At 47.1% G+C, this 14,471-nt stretch overlaps 2 protein-coding genes and 1 pseudogene across 3 annotated transcripts; 2 read left to right on the top strand and 1 right to left on the bottom strand.

Moving 5' to 3' along the window:
* Nucleotides 1-2,553: 2,553 nt before the first annotated feature.
* On the bottom strand, nt 2,554-4,543 carry LOC111589280 (COPII coat assembly protein sec16-like). Its single transcript, XM_023300073.1, has 3 exons — nt 4,471-4,543; nt 2,736-4,039; nt 2,554-2,637 (listed from the first exon to the last, which is right to left on the bottom strand). The coding sequence occupies exons 1-2, from the start codon at nt 4,541-4,543 to the stop codon at nt 2,973-2,975; spliced, it is 1,140 nt and encodes a 379-aa protein (XP_023155841.1). The 3' UTR covers nt 2,554-2,637; nt 2,736-2,972.
* A 1,240-nt stretch (nt 4,544-5,783) lies between these two features.
* On the top strand, nt 5,784-7,134 carry LOC542385 (histone I). The gene is made up of 2 exons (NM_001111960.2): nt 5,784-6,081; nt 6,181-7,134. The coding sequence occupies exons 1-2, from the start codon at nt 5,917-5,919 to the stop codon at nt 6,799-6,801; spliced, it is 786 nt and encodes a 261-aa protein (NP_001105430.2). The 5' UTR covers nt 5,784-5,916; the 3' UTR covers nt 6,802-7,134.
* A 95-nt stretch (nt 7,135-7,229) lies between these two features.
* On the top strand, nt 7,230-13,675 carry LOC100383678 (Protein S-acyltransferase pseudogene; annotated as a pseudogene). Its single transcript, NR_159473.1, has 8 exons — nt 7,230-9,355; nt 9,516-9,563; nt 10,182-10,237; nt 10,399-10,446; nt 11,001-11,011; nt 11,113-11,231; nt 11,552-12,797; nt 13,520-13,675. The product of NR_159473.1 is annotated as a Protein S-acyltransferase pseudogene (transcript).
* The last annotated feature ends 796 nt before the right edge of the window (nt 13,676-14,471 follow it).

Raw genomic sequence — 14,471 nt, 5'->3', positions numbered from 1 at the left:
TCGGCTCGTCGTCGGAGACGGTAGGCGACTCCACTCTCCCGATGAAGAGAACGTCAGGATAGAATGGCGCTGCTGTCGTGGCGACCTTCTTTCCGTTCTCCTTTGAGGGCGGAGGAACGGAAAGAACAACTCGCTTCCCCTTGGTCTCCTTCTTCCTCGCGATCTGTGTCCATTCTTTTGTCGGGGAAGTAGACAGTGGAGTTCTCCGGGTCAGTGGGCCCTCGACCCCTGACCTTCCGGAGACGATCTTTTTCCGGAGAGTTGGAGGTTGCGCTTCTCCGAGATTTTCGGAGTTTGTTGGAGGAGACTTCTTTTCCGGCTGATCCGCAATGCGGTGTAGAGTTCCCTCTTCATCTGCTACGAATGAGATTGTTCCGAAGCAGAATACGGATCCGGGACGGAGGGTGATCTTGCTGTGGAAGGTGACGGCCATTGAGCTAGCTTGGATCGCCGACACACCCCCTACCTGGCGCGCCAGCTGTCGGTGTTTTGGGTTCGACCGCACACCCGAGGTTGCCCCTCAAGGTGTTTTTAGGAGTAGGACGGTGTCAACGACTGTAGCAAAATGGTTCGTGCCAATTGCACGAGGGACAGTGGACAAGGTTTACATGTTCGGGCCGCTTAGAGATGCGTAACACCCTACGTCCTGGTGAGTATGCTGAGTGAATAAGGTTACAAGAGGGCTCTCTGAATTGAGAATGCCGAGAGTCGAAGTGGGCGGCTAAGTAGTAGGGTCGATCGTTCTGATGGGGTGCCCCCTGGGCCTTATATACTCGACCGTGGGGCAATACACGTGGATATGATAACAATGTGTAGCTAAAAGATAATGAACTATTTGAGTTTATCTCCCTGTAGTTCTGCCGACCTATCCTCGCATGGCTCCGTTGCATGGGGGCTCCAGCGCGGGAAAGTTGGACCTCCGTTGTGGCCGCTCGCTCGACGTTGTGGGCCGTCCGGGTTTGCTCCAATCCGGCCTCGTGTCAACCTTCTTTGCTGATTGTTCCTCCCCAGGCCCACGAAAGAATGGCCTTACGATTTATTGGGCACTTGGGCCTTTCGTGAGGTCTTTTACTCTTTTAGTGGACCCGGGGGATATCTGTCCCCCACAGCCACTGCTTGCTGTCACCACATTCATAGTACCGACTCTCCAAATAAAGCACACAGTGAAATTCAGTTTGGAGAATCCTCACTCAACATGGGAAATTTGAACTTGTGGCAAGATGGTGTGAATTTCAGTCTTTTTTAGGGGATTGATCCAACACTTCCATTTCAATAGGAAGTCTGCTCCATAGACGTCATACTAAACTCAGTAAAGACAGTGACACAGCTGGTGAATCTCTAACTGTTTATTATGAATAATCAAGACAATTTTTAGACAATAAGTTCATTTCAAATATACCAGTTCAGGCCAAAAAAATGATGATGATTTCTTAGCGGAGGGACTGGGTTCCCAGCGAGGGCAACATGTAGGTAGGCAACAACAAACTTCATCCTGCTCAAACCATCAGAAATCATCATATCAGTTAGTTCCCATTTTTAGCTACATGACAGAGTGAGGTGAGGTAATAAAATGGTAAAGCAGCCGATCGAAGGAACTAAAGCAAATCATCGCTAAATCAAATTATCAAAGTACCTCGAATCTATTGTCTGTTAGAATTAAAATGAAATATACAGTAGAGTCCCATTTTTTCTTGCTATATAGATCAACAGTTCATCACAACTATCTACAGTCGAAATATAATGCTACTAAATACTAATAGCTACAACCGAGGAACTTTTTTTTACTATTGTGTTACTCTTTCTTGTTGTGATAATAGATATGTGGATCAATAATGCATAGCATGTTGCCTCTTGGTCGGTCCCCTTTATCAGAACTGCACGCTTCTAGCTCTATTGGTTCTCTGCTACTGCTACCACCAAAATAGACTCCGATCATGAGGTTTTCCACATGGCAAATTAATGGTTGCTAGAAATCCCTTATCATCTATTGGTTTATTATAGCCCCAGAAATCAAAACCCATGTCCTGAGGGTATTGGTGAAACACAATAGTTGTTGCAGCAACAAATTGTGTACAACTAACAGTGCAAGAATATGGAGAGAATGAATCTGAGAAGAGCAAGAATCTGGAGAGAGTGAACGCACCCCCATAATTCCTCGATGGTGGAGAAGGTGTATATGGGGCGGATGGAGCTCCCCCAGGTGGCCTGCTTGGACTTGCCCAGCTCTGTCCAAGAACATGGTTGTAACAAAAGTGGCAAGAACCTGATGGAATCATGGAAGGCCGTAAGAAGCTTAAAATAAATACAGATAGACTGGATTCAGCTCGGTGTACTCACGCAGCGATCTCACGGATGTTGTCCGGATCCTTGGAGACCAGCACCAGGCCACCCAGCGGCGCCCCGTGCGCCCGCGAGCCCGGCCTGCCACCGGCGCCCGGCGCCGTCCCCGAGGTGGCATTCCAGCTACCTAACATCTCACGTTACCAAATATCTCAGCTACATTAGAGCAGCTACATTAGAGCAGCTACATGAGGAGCATCTAATTACCTCCTAGAGCTCTCTCTTGACATTCTCCAGCCCACCAATATCCTCCCAAGAGACATTTGGGACTTCAACAACTTGGATCCAGAAATCAAACTGAGCAACCCAGAACAAGAGGAGTATTATTACCATTTTGACTCATAAATCCTAATAATAAACATTGAAACCATATCCCAAAAGATGTAAAGCGATACCACTGGCATTACTGACAGGACAGATTTGGTATCCATGACAAATTCTCCATTGACATCAGAGCTCATTGTAGGCAAACCAGTAAAATGGGCATCACAGGTAAGGAGGGTCTAAGAAAAATAAATATGTAGTTGCTACAGGGAGATTCTTTTGGTCGATTCATCTGAAGTGTCATTAGGAAATCCCCAAAGCTCGCTCGACTGCTCTGATCCGGCGCGCCATCCGCCAATCGAAGCCCGTCAGCCACCTCCTCGTCCTCCTATGGCATCAGAGAGACAAGAACATTGAATCAATCGACGGGCATGAACCATGTGAGGAACTAAAAAGCATGGGAACATGATGAGAGAGACGAATGCATGCACCCATGGGTGCGAAAGCACCGGGAAGAGGACGACGAGGAGAGCACGAGGGCAGGAGGGGTCGTCGTGGCATCGGTGTCGGTGTAGTCCGAGAGAGCGACCGATGGCGTGGGCAGGTGCGAAGCATGGTCGAAGAGGAGGTTGTTTCAGTCGCTGGTTGCAGCTGAGGCAACTATGTAGAAGCACCGTGAGGTCCGCGCCGGAGATGGAGAGCTTGGCCACCGACGACGTGGTGGCGCTGTCGCCGAGGGCCATCAGATTTGAGGAGATGGTGGACTCATCTGCTGCCGGAGATGTAGGCGAAGAGCTATGGTTCGATGAAGAGGGCGATGCGGCGTTGAGGGCGACGACAGATGAGTGCGAGGCCCACCACGACTGTGACCCCCGATGATGACAGCGGTGTTCCAACGGCGTGGGGGACGACGAAGAGGCTCGCGGCCACGCGCTCGACGCAACCACACGCCCACATCGGGCGTAGATCTGGAATCTTGGGCGGGGTACGGGGCTCGAGGGGAGGGGGCTCGACGGCGATCTCGTCTTGGAGAGGACGGCTGCAAACGGTCTCGTCAGGGGGTTCTCGGCGGCGATCTCGGTCGTGGGCCAGGATCGAGAATCATGTGGGGGGAGCGGGGGCACGACGGGGGCGAGCGGTTTAGGCGTGGACCCATCTTCTAGGGCGACACTGACCTTAGCGATGAAGGAGGCACAAATGGCGGCGTGGGGAGGAGGTTGGAAGATGGGCGACGGAGATGGCGTTCGTCTCGATTGTGTGAGAGGGAGGGCACGGGACCGGGCGGTGGTGGCAGGCGGGGGCACGAGGGAGTGCAGATCTCCGGGCTTGGACCACGCTGGTGACGTTGCTGGGATGGAGCGGGCGTGGCTCGCCCGCGAGATTGGCGGGGTGGTGGAGGGCGGAGCCGCGTCAGGGCGGACGCCCTCCTTACGGTCTTAAGGAATAGTAAAGATTGGTGCCTACAGGTTTTATCGTTTTCATTTTATGGACCAACCAACCCAAGGAATGTCCACATTTTATGTATGTTTACTTACTAAGTTACTAGCCTCTTCCACCTCACTAGTTTCCTTGCGTAGCTAATTGAACTTTCCTTTCCCCCATAAATATATGTCATTTTTTGTTGCATGTCAACCTGGACTCTTTCCTTTGACTATTTTCCCTGCATATCTGGTAAGAATTCCTTTTTTTCCCATAAATATATGTCCTTTTTTTTGTTGCATGTCAATTTCTTAAATTTTCTTTCCATGCATGAATGGTCATGAATATCTATGATTAGTTCACTCTCTTAATTAGTTTCCTTGCATGGTTAATGGATTTAATTTACGGCTAACCCTTATAACTTTGTTTCCCGGCGGCCGAGTATACGACACACGCGCTGAGCCCTAGATATCTGCTGCCAGAGTGCCAATGGATGCATCCGTGTGTTCTCATCCACCATGGTCACTCAGCTCACGATCCGGCGCCAATATATTGCTATTTTGCAGCGCGTTCGCGTGATGTTTTTGACCTCCAGGTTCATGGTGAACCGAGACCACACATCGGCCCCATGCTCTCCTCTCGTGAAAACAACAGGATTAGCGAGCAAACCGGTTTAAACTCCCAAACTTTAATTTTGGGCGTGAAGATTGTACGCATCTGCGGGGCAGCAAAACTAAATTCCTTTTGCGCATGTACTACCACGTATTGGAGCGTGAATTTGAGCGGCCCGTTCCATCAAGATCAGGCACGTACGGCGGATGCCACTGCTATCACGTCTCACGACGAATTCTTCCGCCGCGTCCGTAACAAAAACTCGTCAAACTTTATTCCGTTCACTTCCCCATGGTGAGATCAAATTCAAACAGAATCATGCATGCCTCGAGCAGTTTCCAAAAGATTTCGAGCTGGGCTCTCGAGTGTGCGTCGTGCAATCGATATCGTCAGCAGCTAGCTCGGATGATCGGATCACTTTCGAGCGATCAACCATGGAATGAAGCGTGACGACGCAAATGCAGCTGCGGGAGCAGCTTCCCCGTGGACGGGCCCGATGAAGCGCGGCGGTCCTCCGGCAAGCCGGTCGGCCACCGCGTCGTTGCACGGCACAGAGGTCGCCGCAGGTCACACAACGCATGCCCAAGGGTGTGTCAGTTGCATCGCGTTCTGTCCGGCCGTAGACCGTCGAAACGACGTCAGTTTCACGAGATCCGAAGCTCACCGGATTCCTCTGCTAGTCTGCTACACGGCCGTGCCGGCAGGCGGCATTGTTCGCCGGTGCACCCGGTGTCGCCGGCCGGAAATCCCGTCCAAACTCACACAGTAGCGCCGTCCGGACCAGTCCGGATTCTCGAGCCAGTATCTCTCTGTATACTCAACGAAATGCCACGACTGTACACTCGTTCGAAAGCTATGCCCCATTCCTACGTGTCTGCAGAGTTTGGGACGGATCGGTGGATCAGGCGAAGAGATGTTCGATTGCCAATCGGAGGGAGAAGCACACTCCGAGCCCAGTTCATGAGCCCCTGCTCGCCCGGCTGCCGGGCAGCAATCCCCGGCGCCTAGGGGGGTGTTTTGACGACCGTTGGATGTGGCTGGATCGAGCGGACCAGGTTCAATCTGGTGGCGCTGATGGGGGCAATCCGAGGCGAGGCCGTATGAACCAATCAGCGCGCGGCGTTGGGTTCTCCTCGTCATCGTGTCGTCGCCACGATTTAAGCACGGCTTCCTCCGCCCCGACCTCCACACATAACCAGCACACAGCTCTCGCCTTCTCTCTCCCATCGGCACACCCGAGCTCGCTCCCTCCTTCCACGTCGAGGTCCGAGTCCTGCTTTGATGGCGACCGACGTGGCTGAGACTCCCGCGCCGTTGGTGGATGCGGCCCCAGAGGCGCCCGCCGACGCCCCGGCGGCGCCTGCTGCCGACGCGAAGCCGGCCAAGGCCAAGAAGGCCACCGCGCCGAAGAAGCGCGCCAGCCCGACCCACCCGCCGTACGCCGAGGTAATTGGTGCCCTCCCTTTGATCCTTCTGCCGTGCCGTGCTGTGCGTGCCTCTCCGCCGCGTCTGGATCTTACTGAATAGTGGATGGTCGGTGCGCAGATGGTCTCGGAGGCGATCACGTCGCTCAAGGAGAGGACGGGGTCCAGCAGCTATGCGATTGCCAAGTTCGTGGAGGACAAGCACAAGGACAAGCTCCCGCCCAACTTCCGCAAGCTTCTGAACGTTCAGCTCAAGAAGCTCGTCGCCGGCGGCAAGCTGACCAAGGTGAAGAACTCGTACAAGCTGTCGTCCGCCGCCACCAAGCCGAATCCCAAGCCCAAGGCCGCCCCGAAGAAGCCCAAGACCGGCGCTAAGAAGCCCAAGGCCGCTGCCAAGACCAAAGCTAAGACCCCCGCCAAGGCGAAGCCCGCCACAAAGCCCAAGCCCGCCGCGAAGCCGAAAGCCGTAGTGAAGCCGAAGACACCCGCCAAGCCCAAGGCCAAGCCAGCTGCCAAGGCGAAGCCCAAGACCGCCGGCGCTAAGCCGAAGCCACTTGCTAAGAAAGCCGGCCGCCCCGCCAAGGCGGCGAAGACGTCGGCCAAGGACACGCCAGGGAAGAAGGCGCCGGTGGCCAAGAAGTCCGCTGCTGCCGCGAAGAAGGCCCCTGCCAAGAAGGCCGCTCCCTCGAAGAAGGCGGCGACCCCGGTGCGGAAAGCGCCGTCCCGTAAGGCCAAGAAGTAAAGCGGCCAAGAAGGGGGGCGCGATGCTGTAAATTTGATATCGGAGAGGCTCGGGTACACTGGTCATTCAGTATCCGAGACCGATAGCTGAGGCTAGTGGCGATGGAGGACTGTGTTATTACTACTATAAACTGGTGGTTGTGTTTCTGTAACTGGTGAATGATCAAGTTGGAAGCTTTTAGTCTATCTTAGATATATCAGTGGATAGTGTTTTTTGTATTTTCGTTTTCTTTTCCAATGTGTGTTGGGTCTTGTGGATTATCCTTTTTTTCTAATCTAATACAATGAAGAGGCATGTCTTTTGAAGCTTCCATAAAAAAAAGTTACTTTTTAACGATTGTTCAGACTGTTTTGTGCGGGTGCAAGATCCTGTAGATCTGAATTCCAACGTTGCAGCCTGCATTTCCTCGTACCTCTGCTGTACGTCCCATGTTTTCTTTCAGATATAATAGTCTTCCTACATGGCTTTATGAGGTCAAGTAGTACTGCGAATTGTGATTTGCGTATCATTTCCCTTGTTCACGTGGTTTTTGCCGAGAGTTCTCTCTACTTTGAGCGGGAAGAGAAAGAATAGGTATCGAGGAGTATAACCTAGGCAGGCTGTGCTCTTGCCGCGGCGGTGAAACTTTCCTCTTTTGACCTCGTACCGCTTTTTGTTTGGTCATCTTGCTGTTGCTTGGGTTTCGCTGCAGCGAGAACGACTTCTCTCCTTTTCTTTCCCTGCACTGCAGCCCAACGTTGTCAGTGCTGTCCTGGACTCCGGGTACGGCTATCTCCGTTTCCGTGCCTGATCGCTGTCCAGTGGGCGGCATAGATGCACCCATTTGACTGTTTACCTTATCCATTTTTCAAATAATAAATTCAAGAAGTCATGATAATTTTTTGAATAAAATGTATTACTTCTAGTTAAAAGACGCGAGTGATTCGTACCCTCCCCGCGCTCCACGGAGTCTCCACAAACGCGCACGCGACGCGTGGCCCACGTCTCGGACCCGAAATCACAATTCAGCGAACCAGGACCGTGCGTGAGCTCACGTCCGTGCCTTCCTCTCTACCTCTCTGACCCACCACCAACCACTCACAGAGATCTCGGGAGGAGAGGACACGGAGCCCTTCGACGAGGCGGAGCTCCTGGCGCTCCCACCGTCCCTCGCGAGCCTCACCGCCTCACTTCAAGAAATCCTACTCCCAACCACCGCTAGTACCTCCAGCTCTCATGTCGGCTCCCCACCTCCGCCTACACCGCCGCTGGCGTAGGCGACATCGAGCGACGAAACCTTAACGTCCAGCCCGTTCTTTCCCCATGACCCCTCCCCACACCCACCGACGCTGCCAGAAGTGGATGCGCCCGTGTCGCCACCGCTGCAGCCGAGCGACACCCTCGACGACGACAAGGACGACGAGTTCGACCCACTGTTCTCGGAGACCACCGGCGGCGCGAGGTCTTCGGCTGGCGGCTCGCGTGGCGCGTGCAGGGGCTCGGCGCGAGGCGGCTCGGCTTCCTGCTCGGGCGTCGAGCGCGCGCGGGCGGGGCCTGGCGCGTAGGGCGCCTGGAGCGTCGGGTCGTCGGGCGGTCGGCGTCGAGCGCGCACGGCAGGGCGGGTCGGGGCTTCACTCGGGCGCGGTCCTAGCGCGGCTTGGGCGAGCGGCTCGACGGGCAGGGGCGCAGTCCTTGGCGGCTTCGCGCGGTGAAGAGAGCAGAGAGAGGAAGGTGGGGGAGAGGGAGGAGCAGAGGAGAGAGGGAAAAGAGGGAGCAGGCGGCGGCTGGGAGGATGGCAGGGGCGGCGGCCACAGGGAAAATGGCGGCTAGGGTTAGGATGTTGGGCCTAATGGGCCTTAGGTTAGTTAGTTTTTTTTATTTATTTTTTTTCTTTTCAAATTTCGAAATACATATTAAATAACCCTAAAATTCTTAATGTTTAAACCAAAACTATTTATAAAATATTTATTTTTGGGACTAATAATTATATTTATAATTTACTAGGATTTCCATTTAACAAGAAATGCTGTTCAGTGACCAAAATCAATCATGCGCATTCCAAAAATGATTCCAAATGAAATAAATAACAAACACTTAAAAGAAAATTAATTACCATAAATATCATTAATAACTAAATGTATTATTTTTGTTTGATGACTTTCATAGTGTCACAATTCCATAGCGCCTTGGTTTAGCAAACATGTGTGCAAGATAGGGACCACAGGTTTGATAAAATAGCTTTGGTTTGTTAAACAACTGTTGTTTCTCCTCCACTGCATTTCATACGCATTGGTTGATAGATTAGTTATGATAATCACCCAGTCAACAAAAAGCTTAACAATGTAGCATCGGTCAACACTGTCACTTCAAGTCCAGCTCAATCGGTCAACACTTATACGCGTGACTCTATAGTTATAAACTCATGCCTATTAAGCATTGAGCAATTTACCTATACTTGTTTCCTATTCTTTGGTCGTGATAATGTTTGCAACCATGAATAGTACAGATTGCTTTTCCAGGTGTGTGGAGAGACATGTGTATTCCTCCTATGACGAATAATTCAGGCTCCATGAAGGTAAGCCTGTCTTAATGGCTTGATTGTTAAACCTGACTTAGTACTTTTATCCATGTCACGGCATTGAACCAGACAATCACTCATGTCCTTAGGATATTAACGGTATACATCAACAATTCATTCTATTTTAATTGCTTGCAAAACTTTTTTGGCCCTTCAGATGAGTTCCAGGCATCAAGAGGTCAAGATTCCAGGAGGCCTAAAATAGGTAAACTTGCTGTTCTATAAACACATGTTCTCCAGATTTTATGTTTTCTTTGAGCAATGTACACTTTGTTATGCCACTATTTATTTCCTACTATTTTTATGTGTGGCACCAAAATTGTAGTACCCTTCTCTACAAAACCTGATTGCTATGTACTGTTACTACTCTTCCTTACCTTATCTCAAGATCCATGTATTACTACTGTTACTACTTTATGGTTGCTTTCTTTTGAACTTCATATTAAACCTTGATTAGTCAGTCCATGGCTACTCTTGTTTCTGGGTTTTAAAGAGATGCCAATATTGTTCGCACAACCCAGGTGTGCAAGATAGCCACTTGATATACTCAGCAACCAGCACATGAGATTCTCCTCCACTGCATTTCATACGCATTGGTTGATAGATTAGTTATGATAATCACCCAGTCAACAAAAAGCTTAACAATGTAGCATCGGTCAACACTGTCACTTCAGGTCCAGCTCAATCGGTCAACAGTTATAAGCGTGACTCTATAGTTATAAACTCATGCCTATTAAGCATTGAACAATTTACGCATGCTTGTTTCCTATTCTTTGGTAGTGATAATGTTTGCAACCATGAATAGTACAAATTGCTTTTCCAGGTGTGTGGACAGACATGTGTATTCCTCCTATGACGAATAATTCAGGCTCCATGAAGGTAAGCCTGTCTTAATGGGCTTGATTGTTGAACCTGACTTAGTACTTTTATCCATGTCACGGCGTTGAACCAGACAGTCACTCATGTCCTTAGGATATTAACGGTATACATCAACAATTCATTCTATTTTAATTGCTTGCAAAACTTTTTTGGCCCTTCAGATGAGTTCCAGGCATCAAGAGGTCAAGATTCCTGGAGGCCTAAAATAGGTAAACTTGCTGTTCTATAAACACCCGTTCTTCAGATTTTATGTTTTCTTTGAGCAATGTACACTTTGTTATGCCACTATTTATTTCCTACTATTTTTATGCGTGGCACCAAAATTGTAGTACCCTTCTCTACAAAACCTGATTGCTATGTACTGTTACTACTCTTCCTTACCTTATCTCAAGATCCATGTATTGTACCACAAAATTCACACCCACCTGTGGAAGAGGTCTCTTATGGTGCTTCAGCTCCACATGCTCTTCAGTTCCCTCGAGTAAAAGAGGTTATGGTCAATGGCGTTCATGTGAAAGATGAAATACTGCGAGACTTGCATGGTATACCAACCTCCTTGGTGCTCACACTGCTCCAAATGTGATAACTATGTGGAGCGCTTTGATCATCACTGCCCTTGGGTTGGGTAATGTAATGGAGAGCTTAGTAATGTTGATTTCTTTATTTTCTCAGAGGAAACAAGTTATGGATTTTTTTAGAATACAACCTGGTAGCTGTTCCTACAAAACAGTCTAGGCTTATCTGCATTTGTCTTCCTTTGCAGCAAAATTACAGGTACTTCTATTTTGTTTCTTCAACGGTAGTGCTTTGTATCTATGTATGTGCAATGTGTGGATTGTGCATCAGGCTTCTCATGAATATGGCTCATTATTCAGTGGGGAAAGCCATTAAAGAATCTCCATCTTCATTGGCAGTCATGACATATTGTTTCATTTGCTTTTGGTTTATCAGTGGTCTCACTGGGTTCCACTCTTAACTTATTGTGACAAACAAGGTTAGCCCTCCAAGCAAATCTCAAGGCATAATGCCTAAAGATATTTTATCAAATAAAAGGAATGGTGGATAGGATTAAGATGTGTGTAGCTGTAATATACCATGGTGAAATTATATGAACACAACAGTAACATTGAAATTTATCATGATTTTATAGTCGGGAAAAAGGTGGTCCTCAGTATGTCCATTTTTATAATGGAACCTAGAATAAGTGCATGGTTAGTTCCACACCGTGCCAAGCAATTTTTATAATGGAACCTAGAATAAGTGCATGTGGATGCTTGTTCTAACATGACATTTTTCTTGTATATAAACTAACAGAAACAGTCAATGGGGTGACCATGAGACTCTACAGGCTGCTGCTGACAAGGTCAGAGTTTATACAATCCAATTCGTGTTTCAGCTTGCATATCTTGTGTATAGGAGCTGACAAGAATGCTAATGGTTTTAGTCGTCGTGATGTAATGTAAGAGCGACAATCTATGATTATGTTCCTTTTGTTTTGATTGGCTAAAAAGGTCCAGATTTGTGTGGTGGAAATATGTATACGCGACCAGAGGTTGCATAGGGTATTTTTAACTTCAATGATATGTAGTATATTACAATGGCCAAAAGCACCCCTTGGCAGGTGCTCAAATTGGGCAAGCTTTTAGAAAGCCTTTCTATTCGAATAATCATCATCAATAAGATAATATTTTCTTGAGTAGTTCAAAATAAAGAAAATTGCTAAATACATAGGAAACTCTCAACAGTACATGCACGAAATTTGTACATAAATCAAGCTGAGAACAAATGAAATATACTTCATGTTCAGGAGTAGTGGAAACTATTTATTTCAATGCCCGAGCAAAGCATCATTCAATAATCAATATACATGGGCATGTGTTGAACCTGGCCATCTAGCAACAAAAAATGACCCTCTTCTCAACACTATTGAAGGCACTGATCATACAATTATACTTATGCTTGTGAGAACGATGATTATGGTGTCTTGGATGAATCATTGTGTTCTGGATTTTTTTGGTTTTGTATTTTGTTACTAACTGCTTCAGCTGCCTCCTGCGATTCTCAATTTGCATAACTAATTGAGGAGCATTAGGTCTTTAAAAGAATGTAAGACAAGAATTGAAAGGCCTATTTTTGGTGTTGATTTCAAACCAATCCATTATTTTTTACCATAGTACCATAATTGCTTTTAGATAAAGTTGACTCTTCTCTCGCTTATTGTTTGCTTACTCGAGTGTGTATTGCTTGAAATAACTTGGGTTCGAAATACTTTCTGGAGGGATTCTGAGCCTGGAGATTTTAGAAGCTGAGGTTAGTAACATTAACATTCACTTTCTATATAGGAAGCTGGAGATTAATATTGTTTGCTTACTCGAGTGTGTATTGCTTGAAATTTCTTGATCAAATATCGTTTTAAACCGCTCAAATTTCTATCTTTATTATGTTTTCTATCCTTCTGTTTCCTTTCCTTGCCGTGGTGGTGAACTAACTATTAGAAAAACACAGCTGAAAACCATCCTTCGACAGCTTACCACCAGGAAAAGGACAGGTCAGAGCGCATGTAAGTGGTTGGCAGCTTGGAGCCCGTATAACCAAGCCCTTCTTTTCTTTCAGTATGGTTGTGTATATCCTTTCATTTTCATAGTAATATTTGGACTCAGACTGGGTGCTTTGCACTTAAAACGTTAAGCATCCTGGACCCAAATAATATTAGCAACCATCTAAAAAATATCATGTCACAATAGCATATAGATTTTACCTTTTTATCCACGTCCTGTTGTCTTATGCTCTGGTAGGCCCTCCTCTGGCTCGTGTCCGTGTGCAGCTGATCTCTCGAAAATAAAATTTGCCCCATTCAACATGGTTCGAACTATCTGTTTGTTTCTTTACATCTTCCTATGATATGGAACTATGGGAAATATTTCACTTGTGTATGTTTATGTCCTATGCAACCAGAAACCAATTTAATTCCAACATAGCTGTGCTATTTGCAAAAGAAGGGCCATTTTCTGTAGTCATGTATTAGACCTAGATCAAGTGTGTGTGAATTTTGGATTGCCGAATTGCCTCTAACAAGCAAAAATTCATCACGTCCTGCGTTAGTTAAGCTATAGAGACAAGTATAGGTTTCAAAATCAACTTCTGCAATGTAAAATCACTAGACATGCCATATGCGTCATTTATTCTTGATTCTTTCAATAGTGGACCCTGTTCACAGTATTACCAATCTATCGTTTGTATGTCATTTTTAAAGGATTCCTAAAGAGCTTCTTTTCTTCGTAGGTCTAGCGAAGATGGCGTTTAGTCAGAAAAGAGAAAACTTGGCGCTTTAGTGAACATCGAAAATGTCACTTGTGATACTAATATCATTGCCCGACAAACAGATTATGCGCTTTTGTTTGCAAGCAGTACTTGCTTACGTGTTTCTTAGATTCGTAATGAACTATGTGTGTATGCTACTTTTGGATCCGTTCAAATTATAAATGAATTATGTTTGTATGCTGCTTTTGCATATGTTGTCTCAAAAAATGGCAGCAGTGGTGTTCTATCAGCCATGAACACCAAGCGCTTAGTGTAGCTTAGACATAAGTCTTGATGGTTGGATTATGATCCGCCTACCATTTATGTAACCTAATTGTATACAATGGTTTACTGTATGTCTCATTATATTCTATATACTATTCAATATGTCTTATGTGTGTGTGACTATTGTCGTATAATTAGGTGTTACTTACTGCCTGATAAGGCGCCCGAAGGGCGCCCCATGTTCTAGTATATAAAGAAGTCAATAATTTTAGTACCGTGAAAGTATGGTGTGTTGATATAGGGTACTTTTTTTCCAAAGCAGCCGAAGTGGATATCTGACTGATCATCATGTGATACATATAATGGGTTTAGAGTAGAGACGACAATGGGTACAAACCCGCTGGGTTTTGTCGTCCCAAACTTGTACCCGTGAAAAATATCCATGCCCATTAAAAAACCCGTACCCATGACGGGTTTGAGATTTTGCCCAAACCCGTACCCATCGGGTTAGCGGGTACCCATGGGTTACCCGCGGGTTTCATCTCCAATATACTTGTTCTTCTCATAATCAATAAGTATCGCAATGATTAATGAGATCATGAACCAAAATCTATATAATGAACAACGAGTTCATGATTTGGTATAAAAATTATTAGTAGAGAGAATGAAATACAAATAATAAGTTGTATAATTAAGTGACCTTGCACTA

Source organism: Zea mays, chromosome 5, assembly GCF_902167145.1.
Source record: "Zea mays cultivar B73 chromosome 5, Zm-B73-REFERENCE-NAM-5.0, whole genome shotgun sequence".
NCBI classification, from domain to species: Eukaryota; Viridiplantae; Streptophyta; class Magnoliopsida; order Poales; family Poaceae; genus Zea; species Zea mays.
This window is presented reverse-complemented; position numbering and strand designations above follow the sequence as displayed.